Source organism: Herpailurus yagouaroundi, unplaced genomic scaffold (assembly GCF_014898765.1).
Source record: "Herpailurus yagouaroundi ecotype Mexico unplaced genomic scaffold, PumYag 195, whole genome shotgun sequence".
Taxonomy (NCBI): domain Eukaryota; kingdom Metazoa; phylum Chordata; class Mammalia; order Carnivora; family Felidae; genus Herpailurus; species Herpailurus yagouaroundi.
This window is the reverse complement of record NW_024412426.1, coordinates 8689797-8707863: the sequence shown is the minus strand read 5'-3', so window position 1 is coordinate 8707863 and position 18067 is coordinate 8689797. Positions and strand designations below refer to the sequence as shown.

The following is an 18067-nucleotide window of genomic DNA, read 5'->3' as shown; positions in this document are numbered from 1 at the left end:
ACACACACACACACACACACACACACACACACGTGCGCACTTGAAAGGTCATTAGTCTTTGTAAACTTAAGCAATAAACATTTATTTTTGTAGGCAGAAATTACGCTTCATGTAACTAACGGGAGGAGGACAATTAGGTAAAATCTAGTATCTGCTATGTTTGAGGCTAAGAGAGACAGGTATTTTCCCATATGAATTATAAAATCTCATACCTTTTACCAATAAACAAACACTCAAGGCTTATTAGTCCAATCTTTGTTTGGTTCCTATCAACAAATAAATTGTAGTTTTAGCAAGACCCAATGACTGTCACCCCTAAACCACTGACAGAACCTGAAAGGACCAGAACTGATGGCTAGATGAGTTTGGAGCTGGGGATCCTTTGCCCTTTCTCCTAACACCCTCACACATCCTCTTGTCTTTATGGCAGTTTATTGAAACAGGCCCACAATTAGGTCAGGTGAACCATTTTTGGACGAGCGGTAACCACCCCCCTTCCAACAAAGGCTGGGAATGCATCCAAAAGGAAGGGAAGACGAGTGTGATGCTGGGATAAATGCCATGACATACCAAGAAGCCAAACGCGATGATCTTTAGGACACATTCCAGAGAAAACACCATGGTGAAGGCAATATTCAGGTACTTCAGGGCCAGTTCATAGGTACAGGGAGCAGAGTAGTACTGCCAGGAAGAGAAAAGAGGAGAAAAAGAATCAAACCCTTAAGGTGAGGGGGTTATTCTTTGTCACTGAGGCTGGCCATCTCTCATCCCTGCCCTTGGGGGACACTGGTGTGTGGTGTCAGAGGAGAGACGTGCATCGAGTGCTGGAGAGAAGGACGATGGATCCCATGTAGCAGAACAAAACAAAACAGAGGAGAGCACAGACCATGCCTAGCTGTGGCTACTTATTAGCAAAATAGCCAGTCTTCCTAGAGATGAAGGTGGGCAGGATAGAAACATTTTCTGGAGTTAATTACTTTACCAGTTTTTATTAAATAAGATCAAACCTCTTCCAACACTCCTTTAGAACCCCATGATCACCTAGATCATACATTTCCACTCTTGTCTGAATCTGACTGAATCTGACTGCCATCAGCATCTCTGGTCCTGGGAGCTACTGTACTTCTTTGCTACAATGTGTCTCACTGCATTTTGCTCCAAAGATCCAGAAGCTGGGCTGTTGAATGGGACAAGATCAAAAAGAGATTCCACAGTGTTAAAGGAGGTAAGGAGGCAACAGACTTGAATGCTGGAGTGTCTGCCCAGTGTCTCGAGGGCACATGTAATTGCTCTGTGAGGGAACGGGCCCCAAGGCTCAGTCTCCTGAATGCCTGCAAGCCACCACCCCCTCACCTTCATCATCAGCACGACGGTGTTCAAGGCGATCATGGCCATAATGGTGTACTCAAAGGACGGCGACACCACGAAGTGCCAGACACGGTACTGGAAGGTATGCCTGTTCTGCGGCATGTAGCGGGTGAGAGGTTTGGCACTGATGGCGAAGTCGATGCACGCCCTCTGAAGGAAAGTCACAGCTATTAGCTCAAGCTCAAGTCCCCTAAACCTTGCACATTGGTGGGCTCTCTGTTAGGTGGCTAGAAAAACAGGACAGTGTATGAAAACAAAGATAGGGCTAGACAAGCAAAAGGAAAGATGGCAACAGGGATTATGTAGACAAAACTACAGGTGCATGGTCACTTTAACTGTACACAGCACTGGGATATCATATGGGATATGGACTTTATGGTTCCTAGTAATGTCCTTTTACACAGCCTGTGGCTGAGATGATTAGGCAGGAAGCCTTACCTGATGCTCTCAGTCAGAAGTAAAACTCTATCTCCCTAGGCATTCCCAGAGCACTTTATTTGTATTTCTCTCATAGTCTCTAACAGTCTCTGGTTCCTTTCCATTACAAAAATAATGAGCTCGACAATGTGCCAGAACTATGCTTGTTACTGGAAAAGCAGCAATAAGCAAGTCATATTCCCTATCCTTATAGCAAATACATGCCACAGAGGGACAGAGCCAGGTACGCAAATGTCTTAATGTTGTAAATTTGGCACACATCTTTTACTACCACCTCTACACTACTCACGGCATAAGGGTAGGGACTACATCTTAAACCTTCCAGTTCTCTGTGCCTCATGCCTAAGTCTTAAAAGAGCTGATTCTTAAAAAAATGTTTACTTAATGACTGAATAACTAATCTTTCCCATTTCTTTGTCCTTTTTCATAAAGTCAAGAAAATTCAGTCTTCCTTCCTACCACTGCTGTCCAAGAGCCCTTTCTGGAGCCCCTGCTGTCCCATGCTCTAGACCACTTATTTTTACCTCGTTCTTCTCCAGGCTGCACTCCTCCATCATCTTGTCTCCTTGCTCCTGGAAGGTGATGATGATGAGAGCCACAAAGATATTGACAAAGAAGAAAGGGAAGACCACAAAGTAGACCACGTAAAAGATGGACATCTCCATGCGGTTGCTGCGGCTTGGTCCTCGGTCTTCCTCTGTCACATCGACAGAATGCTGTAAGACTCTGTAGGGACAGAATGAGGGGGCTTGGATGGTGGATGGAAATCTTGGCAGTGGCTCTGACTCAAGGCTTCATTAGGAGATGTGCCTGCCACCTATTATATTTTCTTATATGACTTCTTTGACTTTGTAGATCCACCATAATTTTTAGGGTCCATAATCAAGGTGGTGAAGATCCAGTGACCCCAGATCCACTGCTTTTTCTATGCCCTGTTCCATCATGCATCCAACTGCTAAACAACAGAGTGACATTAGTTTATAGCTTAGGTTGTCATATTCAATACCAAGAGACCCCTGGACTTCCTGGCATACTGCCAACTAGAGTATGCTGCCACCAGAAAGTGGGGTCTTAATAATTGCCAAGTCTCTGAAAAATCAGACATTAGCAGCCTAAGAAACTGCATTCTGTTGTCTTCTTCATAGAGGTGTGACCACAGAAAGTGTCTCTGAGTCTTCCAACTCATTCTTAACCCTCAGTCCCAAGGTGAAGGGCCAACGTGGAGGATAAATGTATTCAAAACAGTCCCCAGGGAATTCTTCTAAGGGGTGGAGAGCCATTCAAAACTCATTTGCTCTACAAGAGTCAGATGACTCCACTCAACTCAATTGGCTAAAACAAGAAGAGTTTCAAACATCTCTGACTTTGTTATCTCCCTCTTGATTTTTGCTTTAAGTTTTTTCATTCCTCCTCTCTTCCAGCTCTCACCCACTCATAACCACTTACTTTCCCTGGTATAATAACAAAGGGTTAGCCTCATTCATCTTGAATAAGCTTCTCAAGGCAACCACGTGGCCCTATCCCAGCTCACAGACAAGCATGCCGACTCAAACCCATCACTCACTGAGGCCATCCTTCCCCTGTGGAGACAGTGAAGAGGGTCAGCAGGGCCCAGATAATGTTGTCGTAGTGGAATTCATGGCGCTTCCATTCCCGGCCTTTCACCTCCATCTTGTTTTTTTCATGATCTACATAGTTGCCTCTAAAACCAGAGTACAAATGAAACAGGGCCTCTTCACTACAGCTCGTGGGAGAGTAAGGAGATTCTACAAACTTCAATCATGTGGCTAAGTCATAATCAGGATACAAATGCAAGGAAGAAAGCAGTGTATTATAAAGGCAGTCTATCATTGCAGAATAAAAGTGGTATTAGGTGCCCAGTAGACATGGAAGATGAAATCCTAATCCTTTTACTAGTCACCGTGCAACCTTGAGCAGTTTAAACTTCCTGAGCCTCAGCTTTCACATCTAGAGTACGTAAATGAAACCTATCTCAAAAGGTCACTGTAAAGATTGATAATGAAAAACAGTATGTAAAATGCCATGTACTGTGTGTGACACAAAAAGTTTCCTATTTTGCCTTTTTTCCTAAAAGAAGAAATGAGAGATGGGTAAGAGAGAAAGAGAAGACCTATCTATGGAGGGTTAAGTGGGCATCACTGGAACATGCTTTAGCAGAAAGTGAGTGGCTTGTGCTGGCTGCACGTACATGCACTCCTTCTCTGTGTCCTTGGAACTGTCCGTGCAATAAAAGAACTTTCCCTTGAAGAGCTGAACTGCGATGACAGCGAAGATGAACATGAAGAGCTTGTAGACAATGAGTATGTTGAAGACATTCTTCAAGGAAGTCACCACGCAATCAAAGACAGCCTGCAAAGAGAAGTAAAGAGCACTGTATGTCCCTGGAATGGCCTGTGCATTTGCCTAGAGCGGAGCTAGGGCCACATCACCACCAGCCAGCCCCACTGAGAAGGTGCCTCAGGAGATATCACCTTCCTAAGAAGTAACCTCATGGGATTCAGAGGTGGCTTCCAAACTGGTCATGACTGCCAGGACCTACCACCTGGAAGGGTACATGTGCTCTGAAACTGAAAGTAAACCCCAAAGCAGTAGAGGCCAAAAGGCACCAGGCAGTGGTGGAAGTCCTTTGTGGGATCCCAATAGGTGTACTCCAGTTAGTGGGAGGCACAGAAATCTATCGCAGAAAGGATCTCTGAGAGCATTTAGCCCATTTTAGCCATTACATGGCTTGTCCCTAACCTTACATCTATTTGGTGGCCTTCTTAGATTCGGTTTATATATTGCATGCATATGGTCTTCTCTTTACCTTTCTAAATGGATCAGAGAGCGCAGTAAATTACACCTTTATTTTAGTGATAATTTGAATTAATCCATACATTCGATCAAAATATGTTCAATACTTCACATGTAAATGTTCTCTAGCTTAAAGCCAGCTGTATTGGGGATGAAGAGTCAACAGGTGATGTAGGAAGGGATGGAGAGCAGCCTTCCCATAGAGAAGGGAGGACTGGGTGGACAGAATCAGACTGGTGCTTCGGTCACAAGCCTGGATGTCACTCTGCAGAATCCATTCTAGGCCCTGAGCTGTGGGGAGTTACACAGGAATTCGACACATTTCAAGCCATTTTTAGGTTATTTTCTAGGTTTTTAGGTTTAGCTCACTGGAGAGTTGAGCCCCATGGTGGGACTGCATTTGTGCAGTTGCCACATTGGTACAGTTGTTTCTTCACAGCGCTGGGTGACTATCGCTGGTTTAATTAGTTCAACACTGCGGGGTATGTGAGCGGCACGCAGCCTTGTAGAATCATCAGAGCCACCTACACTTCCCCCAGGTGATGGAGCTGCAGAGAAAGCAAGAAGCCAGCGCTTCCTAATTAAGTGGAATTAGCCAAGGCTGGGGTCGCATTCTCCAGCCTATTAACTAATCTCATTATGTGGTCTGCAATCTCCTTAGGACCCCAACATAGCTCAGAAAAGAAGAGACCGTTAGAGCCTGGGTTGCAGCTAACAACATTGGTTAAGGCCTCAGCCCCCTGGCGGTATTGTTGGGGTGGAGCAGAAAGGAATGAATATTTATGGACATGGACCGAGGCCTGGAACAACGCTGGGTCTATTACCAGGTACAAGGTTGTAGTAGTGAACAGTGTGCGTAGCCCCTGAAGACCATGCTCAGGCCTGGTGCTGTGGCTCACTCTGGCTGGCCGTGTGGCCTGGGCATCAGGGAGTGGACCTCAGGGCTGTGAACCAGGCATCCTGGCCTCCTCCCTCAGGGTGGCTAACTCTCACTCACAGGAATTCAGGAGGAAAAACTTTTTCCCCAGTGAGGCTTCAGCTTCTGTTCACAGCAGTATATGTGTGGGGGGAGGAGGGTTCAATGTGTTAACCAACTGGACTTGAATGGTAAAGCACACCCTGAGGGCAGGAAGGCTCAGCCAGGGAAGAAGCCCCAGGAGGGTTGAGCAGGGAGACACTGGTTAGAAAGGAGGAGAATCAAGGTAATATACCTGTGGAAGTGCAGGCCCTGGAAACAGGAAGAACTTAATCCATGTTAGCTCCTCCCCATTCTCTGCTTCTGCCAAAAATGACTATGTTCTTGGGCAAGTTGCTGACCTATCTGTGCCTTAAAAATATGAAGGGGCAGGGCTAGTAAATCCTTTCCTTCTCTAGAATTACCCATCCCTGGTTACTCAGCATGACATGCTGTTTGGCCACAACACAGTTAGAAGACTTCTACTTCCATTTTGGTGTTCTGGGTCCACCTTAATGACACAGGGTGCTTTCTGGGTGACATGCCACAGCCAGAGTATGTATAAAATACTACCTGGGTCTGGACCCAAGAGGCCAAAGCCCCCTCATAGATTTCTTGGCATGTTGGTTATTTTTCTTTTAAACAAAGACCTTTCACTCAGGCCGATGAAAGGACCCCAGTCCCTGTGTGAGCCAAAGGACTATTCTCAGAAATAATTCTCTGAAAGCAGGCTGACCACGGCTAAAGACAAGATGGGAGAAGGGGACTCGGAAAACCTTACCTTGAGCTTGGGCAAGCGCTTGATGGTCTTCAGCGGTCTCAGAACTCGGAGCACCCTCAGAGATTTGATGGTCTTGATGTCCCGCCCCTTGTTAGTTCTGCAGGGGAGAGGCCCCCAGGGATCAGAAGACAGGGGGAGAAATGAAAGCGGCATTCACACTACCGCATTAACAACAACAAGGTAGAAGGGGGGATAGTGAGGCAAGAGGCCAGATATTGGGTCAGAGTAGACCCCCTTCAGGAAGACCCCACAAAAAATTCAATTCACTCCCTATTTTGAACACACTCTTATGCGCGTGTGTGTGCACACACACATGCACACTCATGTATATTCACACAGAACACGTGAGCACGCACAAAGGCATCCATGTAATAAGTATTTTAGTGAACACTTCCTCTCCCCAATGCCTAGAGTAATGCTGGTTATTAACACATTAGCAGAATGGGAATGGAAGAGAGATCGACTATGGAACATGACTGGCAATCCATTCTGGATCCCCATGGTGCCTGGTCTGGTGCTTCTTGAGTAGCAGGCTCTCAAATGATATTCGTTGAATGGACTGGGAACCCCTGGTTGAAAGCAAGTCTCATCAGAGGACTTAAGCTAGTCCTTTCCTTGACTCTACATTTGCCACCTTGGCAGAACTCATTAGTTCAGGGGAGAACAGGGTGGGGAAGGGCAGTAGGGACAGGACACCCCTGCTGTGTTGGCTGCCGCTTCCAGAGAAAGCATGTCACGTAGGCTTCCTGCCAGGACGCTGGCTCACACTACCTGCGCATGGCTGGCTCCTTCCGCGGTCCCTTCTCATCGGAGGTGCCCTATACCTAGCACAAGCTGCAGAGAGCCATACAGTTGGAGAAGGCCCAAACTCCAGTCCCTGCCCACCTTTATCCTTGCCCTACAGCTAATGAGCTTCCCTATTCAGCCACTTGGAAATGTTTGCTCCTAATAGATAAAATATGCTTCCCTTTTTAGTTTTAGGAATGAAATGAATAAATCAACCTGCATTTCTCCCTCCACCCTTCTTATCCCCTGAGATCTTTGCATTCAATTCACACAATTGCAATTTGTAAAAGACACAGATGGTAGGAAATGAGACTCTAAAGACTGAGCTCAGGCTCTGGTTCTTTCCTCATGTTGGCCCAGAGTACCATTACACCAACAGTCCGGGGAAATGGGATCCAGAGCATCAGATGGGAACTACAAGGGCTTCTGCCTGCCTTTTACCCTGTCCTTCCGCCGTACACGGCATCCCCTCTGACAGGGAGATAAAAGATCAGTTTCTTCCACAGAAGGCAAGGTAGGAAGAAGACATTTAATAGAATTCAAGGAATGTTGGCTTTGCTCAGAATGTGAATTTAAAGACCCTCTTAATGGCTGTAGGCCATGGCCTGTAAGCCACTTTTATTCCATTTGAACTCTTAATACAGATAATCCAAAAATATTGCATTATCAGGTCTTTTGCATCCAGGGGTTTTGTATATTTTATAAACTCTTTTACTGTATTACATTCATATAGCTACCTACCTAAAAAAGGCAACTTCTAAGCCAAATACATACCTCAACCAATAAAAATGATCACTGTCCAAGAAGGCTTGGTGACTCCTCACTTTTGTTCTCTTGGTTGTCAGTGAGAACTTACCACTCGTATAAACTCACCGCTCCTTTCTCAACGAGCAGGCTCCTTCCCTCCCAACTGTACTTGCACCCTCCTCCAAGCCCACTTCCCGTATTCTTTACTTCAAAGAAAAGAGAAAACAATATTTACCCCAAGGCGTTCCTATGGAGGATCCAAGCAGAAAGCAGTTTAAAAAAAAAAAAAAAAAAAAAAAGGAGGAGGGGTGGAGAGAAGGAAACAGTTAGAAAACTTCAGGGAGGACAGGGAACCTTACAGCAACAGGGAATTGGACAAGCACAGGCCCAGGAGATCCCGCTTACAGCCTTGGCACTTGCAGAGTCCACACACTTTGTGAAAGGAAGGGCCAGCGCACCATTTGCTCCACACCCCCCTCTCCAACCTGGAAAGGCAAAGGCCCTTTGCAAGCACTAGTGAAGCTGTCTCTAACCAGATGGCATTCCCCACAATGTGCTTTCTTTCATGGAGCCCAGTCTATTGATGTTTTCTAAATATAGCCTTTTACTTCCTTAGCAGTCTTCAGACAAACTCAATTTCCAGGGAATTTATAAGAAACCAGGAGAGAGGAATTACTCCTCTGCTCTGGGCCAGAAACTCTACTGGGAAAGGCATATCATGCCATAGTGGTGTATCTATGCTTATGAAGGAGTTCATTTGCAGTGGGGCACACAGTCACTCTGTCAGGGATAGCATGACCTCTCTCAAAAGCACAGATGAGCAACACCCTAAAACCATTCAAAATATAGGGGAAGGCATAGTCTTCAAGGTCCTGATGTCACACAGAGGATGGCTTTGATAAATTAAATGACCAACTGTCTATCATGAGTTTTTGCTGTGCAGCTTGAAGAAAAATCATCCCAGCTCTATTTTGAGGCTTTCCAATAACAAAAAGGGTGAGAGCATAAATATGTAATATTTAAGATAGAAATAATGAGAGCCAACTTTCTGAATATTAATTCTTGGCTAGACTCTATGCTAAGAACTTTTAGTGTGACTCTTTATTTAGACTTTCTAATAACTTTAGGACATAGGAATGACTATCCCCAAGACTATATGATGGTTGGAGCTCTTGCTCTGAACCAGTAAACCTCTGCAGCAGGTTTTGGTTCCAAGCTCTGTCAAACAGCTCACCAAATTTCTAGACCTGGAAAAGGCCCCTAAAATACACTTAATTGCAAAGGAAACTGCATACCCAGGAAGATGTGCCTTGCATAAGATCACTAAATAAGTGAGCCACATTGCCACTGGTGAACCTGTCTGCAGCCATGTAGAACTGTCTAGAATTCAGGCTGCAGTTCTTAGTTGCTGGTTGCTCTAAATGGTACTTTTTCTCCTTTCTTAATTTTTTTTGATGTGTCACAAACCTAGGTTACATCACTATATGTCACGAGCAAAGACTTCTAATCATTATTTTACTCAGTAAATGATGTCATATTCAAAATTACATTAATTTTCACTATAATTGCCAAACTAATGTTTATTTGGGAATTAAACCCAAGGTTTTATAAATCTTACATTGCTCATGTGATGCCCTCTGAGTGTTCAGAAGGCAAAGATAATATCTTCCCCTGAGCTATCACAGTGTCTTCTCATACACGAGCCTGGACTCACGGTGGATTGGTCCAACACACCTGTATCCACTCATATAACAGCACTGATGGAGTCCTTAGCATATGTCAGGTACTCTTCTAGGTGTGGGTTTACCACCGTAAATAAAACAATTGAGGTCCCTAGCTTCTTGAAAGTTACCAAGTCTAGTAGGGAGAACAAACCTCAAGTAAACAAGCAAACAAATAAAAGTATAATTGCAAGCTACGTGCCATGGGAAAATGTAATCACTTGATTGAAAACTTCACCAAAACAACTACATAGGTCACTTTCCTTTCCCCAGGCTACATTCATCTTAAGGAAAAGCTTAGGGAGACTCTTCCATATCCCTAAAATGAGAGAACAGAGTAGGATCAATGGATGGGCAGGTGATTTAGGGTCACACACTCCAGGCTTTTACCTGTTGCTTAGCCCAGGTCCTCAACTCTGAGACCTTTATGTCCAGTAGCATCTGAACGGGTTCTCAGAGGTTCATACTCACAGATGCCCATTTTATGAAGGAAGGCCCCAAATTTCTTGCTCTTCCCACACACCTGGATAAAGGACAGAATTTGTTCTCTATAATTAATTTTGCTCCAGGATCCTAGTAAAATATTCTGCTACGGAACAAAGAGCATCTCTGACCCATTGCTCGTATGATGTGTGTGTCTCTTGTTTTGGACAATGGGGTTCCTTAACAGCACACTCTGATCTCAACAACTGATTGTAGCTGCCAATATACAGCAGGGGTTGGGAGAGAGATTTGTCCCCTCCTGACTCCCACAGAGTTGAGCCAGGGATAGTAATAAGACAGAGGCCCAAAGCAAAATAAAGATTAGTCATTGCTCTGCACATTGTTCAAACAGGAGGAGCCACTGAAAAGCTCTGATTTTGAGTGGTTGAAGAAAAGCACACTCGCTTCTCAGTTAACATATGTTCAGCACTGATTTGAAAACTGCCATTTGAAATGAAAAGAATACTGGATAACAAAGCCACAGAATCCAGAAAGGTCTCAACAACTTAGCACCAATATTAATTTTAACATTAATTAAAACATATCATAATTTACACATACACTAGGCTAAAGTACCTTTACCAAAGTCATGCATACAAGTTATTTAAGCCATTATCAAAGCTAACAAGATTGTAAGGGAAATGTTTTATCAAACCAGGGGACAAACTCTTAAAGCACTTTAAACTGAGGCACATTATTTTTGAAATAATTCATGTGCTCTTTTTACAAATCATTTAAATATAATCATTTGATAACACTTTGTTAGTCTTTGCTACTCCATGTATAATCAGAATTTTTTTTTTATACTGCCTAGCTAATTACTGAAATTTATCAGGTCTAAAAATTAACTCTAATGTTAAAATTTGAGAATAATTTCACATGGTAGGATGTACTGGTCCCACCTTAATTGGGACTCATTTGGGCCACCCATTTTCCCCACACCTTTCCTACTTATTTGGTAAGTTACTGGCTCTCCAGGAAAAAAAAAAAAGTCACATTTCTCTTATGTCTCATCAGTAAAAGATGAGACTTTTCCAGCTCATTTGTCAAGTTGCCCTCCAGATCTTTCATGTATAATCACCCATAATTCACTGTAATTTCACTCTTCAGTTTCCAGCGCCCTCTCTTCCAACCCTTTCTCAAAGGACATGTTCTCAAAGTGATTTCTGCAAGGAACCACTCTTTCCATGGGGGGCAGAGTCGGGGTCTGAAGAGCTCTTCCTCCTTAAGTGGAATAGCCTTCTGCCCTCCCCCATGAGTCCCAGAGAGAACAGCACAGGGATTTGAGGGAATCTCTTGCATGAGAAGAAGGAGCCTCCAGGCTTGCTGGAGTGTAAGGTGGGGAGAGGAGGTCACACTGTGAGGAGCCTTGAGCCTTGCTAAAGTGTCTGGGACTATTATTTGGTAGGCAATAATAACTAAAATTTAATATGCACTTGCTAAGTATTTAGCACTATATCAGACACTGAATATATTTTATCTTGTCTCTCACAAGACCAAAACACAGTTATTTTTAATTCCCGCTATGGATGAGGAAATAGAGAGACAGTTAAGGCAGCGAGTAATTCGCCATGCTGGGATTCAGAACTAAGTCAGGCTCTGAAATCTACGTCCTTACTTGTGATGTTACAGTGCTTTTTCAGATGGGAATCACAGGGGGTTTTAACCAAAAAAGGAACAGCAAAAGAAAGCAGTTCCTGAGCTCAAATATTGACCTATCTATCCTCTGTTAACCTTAATCAGTCTAGGGTCTGCAAGGGTTCATGGAAAGAAAAAGGTACAGATGGAATAGCAAGATGGACAGGGTCAGGGACGCCCTTCTTAATCTGGTCCATATGTCTTGTCTGTCTCTAAGCAGAGACAGATGGACCTGTAGGCTGAGGAGAGATCCACGCCAGGCCCCCAAGTTGAGTTTACAGGGGTTAATGGCTTAGAAATAACTACAACAACAGAGGTAGAAGGAAGTTTAATGTGACAGAGAAAGCCCCTAAACTTGAAATAAAAAGCACCAGTTGTTTAAAACTGGTTTTGCAACTAGTCCAATGAGTCAAAGTAGTTAAAGTCTCCAGCAATCTGCTTCTCAACTATAAAACTTTTGAGTGATAAATCAACTAGTGAGAAAGCACTTTAAAAATTCTAAAGACCCATGGAAATGATAGTTTACCTCTTTGCGTTGGCAATTCTAGTCTCCAGAGAAAAGTCTAGAACCTGTGAGGTAAGGCTAGGTCATCTATTTGTGTATTCTTCTTCCTCACCCATACCTCAGCATTGCTTGGGGTCTCCCATGAGCCCTAAATCCTTTGTGACTCTGCCAACTTTCTTGGCTCTGTGACCAGGGCACTAACTCTATGCTAAGTGGTTAGTGCATAGTACTTTCCTTCTTGCAAATGGATCTCAGTGAGCTCCCTGTACACATTCAGCATTGCTCCTGAAAACTTTCCCCTTTGCAAACGCTGCACCATGCTGTAACTGGAAGGTCTAAGCACTGAGGAGCAGGAGGCAGCAAAGCCCCTTACCTCTCCTAGCAGTTTTGTTATTTGGTCTGGGGAATGGTGATTTTGCTTCTTAGTTCACATTCTGTACATACCCTAGATCCCTCATGTGCTGATCTTCCCGAGAAGGCCTTGGTGCTGGAAAAGTCCAGCCAATACACTCCCCTATGCTGTGGCTCTGTGAGTGTGGATAAAGCATATGGCTTGCAGGTCACACGATCTGAGCGGATCCTTCCCTAGTCCCATCATGACATCTGCTCTGGGCTATTCTAAAACTTACTTTTAAATCCGGAGGGCACTGTGGTGGATTTCTACTCATCCTGCAGGACTGCGCTGTTCCTCCATCTGTGAAGGCTTGCCTCACATGCAGGGTGTTTCTTGCATCTGAGGCTGGTTAGCCAAATTGTTGGCTACTATGTGAATGGGGCTGTGTTCCCTGACTGGACCATCTCATTTTGCTTGGTTATGTGGCCACAGGCTGAGGTCCATTTATAATCAACCATCTCCCAAATTTGTGCTTGTTAATAATGAGAATTGCTTGGGCATTCACACCCATTGCCTACATATGATAAAGGTCTCCAAATGCACATTCCCCAGCAGCACCAGTGGTGTATATAACAGACAACGCGTTTTTCAGTGTTCGTCAAAAAAACCCCAAACAAAACAAAACAAAACAAAAAAACCATGCATGCTGGGGCTTAATGCCAAGAGCAGGTAGACTGAGAACTTCTCTCTTTTAGGCATCCCCTCCATGTGGCTCCTACTCTGTCACCCCTAATTCATGCCAAAACCCATTTTCTATGTCTTCTTACATGTTTATTTATTTTGAGAGAGAGACAGAGAGTGAGAGAGTGAGAGAGAATGAACAAGTGGGCAAGGGTCAACAAGAGAGGGAGAGAGAATCCCAAGCAGGCTCTATGCTGATAGCACAGAGGTCAACGCAGGGCTCAATCTCATCAACGATGAGATCATGACCTGAGCCAAAATGAAGAGTTGGACACTCAACTGACTGAGCCACACAGGCACCCCCAAAACCTGTTTTTCAAGGCAGCTCAGGTACAATCCAGCAGTAGGCACCCCAAGACTTCACGGCCATTCATCACCTTTAGTGTTCCTGCCTGGGCAGAAAGTCATGGTAAGTCACTCTCGAGGTGACTCTTAAGGCTGGAGTCTCGAGAAACAACATCCTTCTCTCTGCTCGCTGCTGGAAATTTCCAACTCCAGCTCGGCCAGCATCCTAAATCCACAGTTAATTGGCTACCTGATGGCTAAATTTAATTTTAATCCTTCATTTTCTTCCACAGAACAGTGGGACTGGATGACCTGTCTGGCTCAATGGTAAATGGGTCTTCTCTGCATGAAGCAGGACTGTGTCCACTCCTTTTCTTCCCCCACAAGATGAATGTGTAGGCACAGCTTCCTTTGGGAGACACCCCTCTCAGTTCTAGAAAAATAGGGGTTGTCAAGAAAGAAGTTGCACAGCAAAGCTTGAGGTCTGAGGGGACTGCCTCAGACACAGGCGCACAGTGAGGAAGAGGAGGAAGGAGCCAGGTATAGGGTAAAATGTCTGTACGACTATTACTGTGCTGAGTGTAAGTGCACACTAGTATCTCAGTTCTGAATAGCCACTCCTTTCTCAGAGCACGCACTCACACCTTTATAAATACAAAAGTAGAACTGGGGTACCATATTCTGTGGCTCCTGAGGACCCTCCCGAACCTAAAATTGTATCTGCATATTTCACTGAATGAATTCAGAACTGGCTCAGCCACTGTGGCTGCATTCAGAAGGCCTTATCCATCTTAAAGACTAGGGCAGAGTGTCAAATGTCAGAAAAGCAACACACTTCAATGAAAAGAATGCAATAAAAGCTAATGTGGGAATTCTGGTTCCTTCTGGCATCGAGAGGCAGATTGACTCCTGTTTTTCCTTCCTGGCTAAGCATGGAATAATTAAAGGCCAAGTGTGGCTATGATCCAGGTCCCCTGTGTGCCAGGAAGCCCTGACCTTACCTTGTGCCCTGCTAAGATGGCAAACAGCAAGGGGAAGCTTTGGCCTCAGCTGCCATAAAGCCTGCATGATTCTGACTGATGCACAGGCCCCAGATGGGGGAGGAGGTGGGAGCAGAATTGCAATTTTTTTTTAATTGTTTGTGTTGACAAACCGTTATCAGCTGTGAGTTTACTGTTTACAATCCAATCTAGGATAGCTCACCTGGTGACCTGACTTGAGCTAGTCAAGTAACATGTTGTAGAACAATGAGAATGAGGAAGGTGAGGAGCTGGGGTTGGAGTGCAAGATCACACATACATATGTCCCTCACCTTTCTTCCTATGACGCTGTCCCTGCCCACCTGCCTGTCCAAATCCCTTCACTCAACATTTAAGGTATGAAACCTGAGGGCCGGGGGGCATCACCATGACTGTGCAGGATCCCATAAAGCTCATGAACTCACCCTGACATGTTGGCCACATGACTTCCCTACAAGGCAGCTGACTCCAGCAAGACACCCCAAAGTGACAGAATGTACCTGACGTGCAGATACCCAGAAATGCCAAGGCTGGAGCCATCTTTGTTTTCCCCCCCAGGAGGCTGGGAAGCAGAAACGATGGCAACAGGGTGTGAGGACACTGGGAAAAGCAGTTTCTGGCCCTTCGGTGTAAAGTCATTATCAAACAGAAGAATCCCTCTTTTTCAGATAGAAAAAGATCAGAGAGAAAGGTTTCATAGATGCAGTCACTCACCAGACTTCTCTTGAAACCTCACAGAGGAAGAGGCACAGTCAGTACATTTATAGTTGGCAAACACTCTGTGTCTCCATATGGCCCAGAAAGTGGGGTGTTGTGAGGGCAGTGGAATGAGGAGAAACAGATCCAACCTCTGCCAAAACTCTGCCCACTTCCCTACACAGGTATCTGGCTGAAGGCAGGAGACCTGAGTGTTCTTATAAATGCTTTATAATGTAAAAGTGTACCGGGAAGAACAGGAAAGGGGCCATGTGAGTATCTTTCCGTTTATTTTCTCATCTCCTGGTATGCCCACACTTAGAAAATAAATCCCCTTCCCCTCCTCCTCAAAAGTCAATAATAAAAGTTCCCAAACAGAATTTGTCAGGTTTACATTATAAAGAATCCCTTCACTTGAAGTACGCAGCTATAGAGAAGAGAGAGTTCTCTTCAGCCACTACACAAACAGCATATATGCTTATAGAAAACATACATGATGGCAGGTGCAGACCTCTGCAGGAGGGCTCAGGGGACCACGCAGCTTTCTTTGAGAATTCAGCTACAGGCCATTCCCTCCCCTTGGCTAGGGGCATTGCTCTTGGGACTTGGGCTGGGTTCTGAGAGGGCCTTGGCTGGTAGTGTTGGAAGGGATGCCAAGTCACCTATGACTTCTGAGACATCACATAAAGGCGTTACCATGGCAATCATCATCAGTTCTACTCAGACTGAGCAACAGCCTGAGTAGAAACCTCGGCAGGGCAAGGTTCAATTGCAAGGAGGAAAGAGAGAGAGGGCTAGAGTAAGGTCATCTGAACGGTGGACATTCCCAGAGGCAAACATATGGGTTATAACAATGGAAGTTGTAACCACAAGGAGGGAGGTCCTTGAAAAGTGTGCAGAAAACCCCACATTTGGCTTCCTGTTGGCTTGAGCCTCCTGCCATGGCCCGGCAGAGTACAACACAGGCTTCCTTCCGCTGTCTGCCCCAGGCCAGGCCCTCACTCTGCTGGCAGGGTAGATCCTGGCCAACCCTACCAAAGTGATGGAGGAGCTGAATTCTCCGGTGCCCTTAATGAGGAAAGGGAGAGAAGAGAGTTAGGAAGCATGGCACATGAGCGAGAGAAAGCATTACCTGGACCTCAGCAAATGTGACGAAGGCCAGAGAAGAGGGATGTGAGCCTGTTCCATGAGCAGGAGGAAGGGGAGAGGAAATGTGCATGGCCAGCTTGGAAGGATGGTAACAAAAGACAGTGGATGGAGAAGGGTGAGCAGGTACCATTTACATTTCCAGGGAAATTAAGAAAAAGTTCAGAAAGTGACATCACTAAAAGCAAGTGATGGATCATAACTCTCAATCCATCACATAAGTGTGGACCCCAGAACCCAGGGGTTCTTGGGGTTCCCTGCACTGTACCTGGTCTGAGGACCAACAGACAGGCTTCGGTTCCAGGGCTGTTAAGGCTTCCCTGCCACCAGCACCAAAGCCACCACCGCCATGTTTTCAAAGGGTACAAAAAGAGAACAAGACAGGTGACAACCCTCCAGCCCATCGTCCTTGCTCTGGATCTGAGGAGAGACAGCTGGACTGTGGACATGGGGCAGGCATGCAAAGGCTTCCTCTAAGATGCAACTTTTTCCCATGGGCACTTACATACCTGGCATGTAGGCACAAGGTGGTGTGTGTGTGTGTGTGTGTGCGCGCGCGTGTGTAAAACAAGTCTTGGAAACCACTCTGTGTTCATCTTCAACTATTTTCACACATTATATATCAACACATACTTGTCTTCCATGTTTAGCCTTGGTGAGAGAATGGAAGCATAAGGAAGGAAATTAACATCTATTGATCACTTACACTGTGCCAGGCCCTATGCTAAGCACTCTATACACATTATTTTGACTCTATTTCAGAGATGAGAAATTGAGGATAAAAGGGTTACTGTCTTGCTATGTTGCTCTAGCACATGATGCAGGTAAATAGAGGGGCTGGGATTCAAAAGAGGGCCTGCCTAAGTCCACAGCCCACACCTTCCTCCCACTATGTCCTGTCACCCCAGTGAGATTCCTAAAGATGGGGTGGATTCCTTGATATACTTCTCTCCTTGTCTTTCATTTCTTCAAAAAGACACAAACTACTTTGTTGAGATCAAAATAAGAAAGAAGAACAATATGGTGAATAATGTAAGCAAATGAATTGACAAAATGAAAAGGGAACTTGACCTTTTAGAAACTCAAAGGTGATATTTATCCCTTACCAAATAAATAGGCCTCCTTAGGAAAAAGACTCTAATGCTTCTTTCTAAGAAGGAGGAAGAGGAGCTGGGAGTCCCCTTGGTATAGCCAGAGCTGCCTTGATTTTTGTCTTGAGGTGAGAATTCATATGAGGTAGAGATGTTTGGGAAAATGCCATACTTTTGTGAAATTTCCTTGGAAATAGCTCAGTCATGTCTAACGGGAGTCTTTCCTGTTGTGAGAGACACAGGTGATTCCATGCGACTCTAATAGGGGTTAATATACTGGTGTACATGGGGGACAAGGGACACTGAAATTGATCTGCAAGGTCAGCTCAGGGTCATAAGCCACATTCACCCTGGCTCTCCTTTGGGGGGGTCCCTCATGGGTGGGACAGCAATTCAAATAGCCCACTTCTAGGTTCTGGGAGATCTTAGATTCTTAGGACAGCTGGAGACCTTTCATCTCTCCCACAGAGAGCTCCCTACCCTCAGCCACTTGGGGAATGTTTCTTCTTAAATCTCACC

The 18067-nt window shown here is 45.0% G+C and overlaps 1 protein-coding gene across 10 annotated transcripts in view; it reads right to left on the bottom strand.

The window, feature by feature from the left end:
• The window catches only part of CACNA1E (calcium voltage-gated channel subunit alpha1 E), a 380278-nt gene that overhangs the window by 40170 nt on the left and 322041 nt on the right, over positions 1–18067 (bottom strand). For 8 of the 10 annotated variants that reach the window (XM_040446512.1, XM_040446504.1, XM_040446508.1 and 5 more), the window contains 7 exons: positions 8125–8136; positions 6357–6453; positions 4016–4176; positions 3371–3508; positions 2331–2532; positions 1354–1518; positions 571–681 (listed from right to left, as the gene is read on the bottom strand). In XM_040446512.1, coding sequence (XP_040302446.1) covers positions 571–681; positions 1354–1518; positions 2331–2532; positions 3371–3508; positions 4016–4176; positions 6357–6453; positions 8125–8136 — 886 coding nt within the window. The remainder of the gene's footprint in view (positions 1–570; positions 682–1353; positions 1519–2330; positions 2533–3370; positions 3509–4015; positions 4177–6356; positions 6454–8124; positions 8137–18067) is intronic. The other 2 variants (XM_040446506.1, XM_040446505.1) reach the window with 1 other exon arrangement.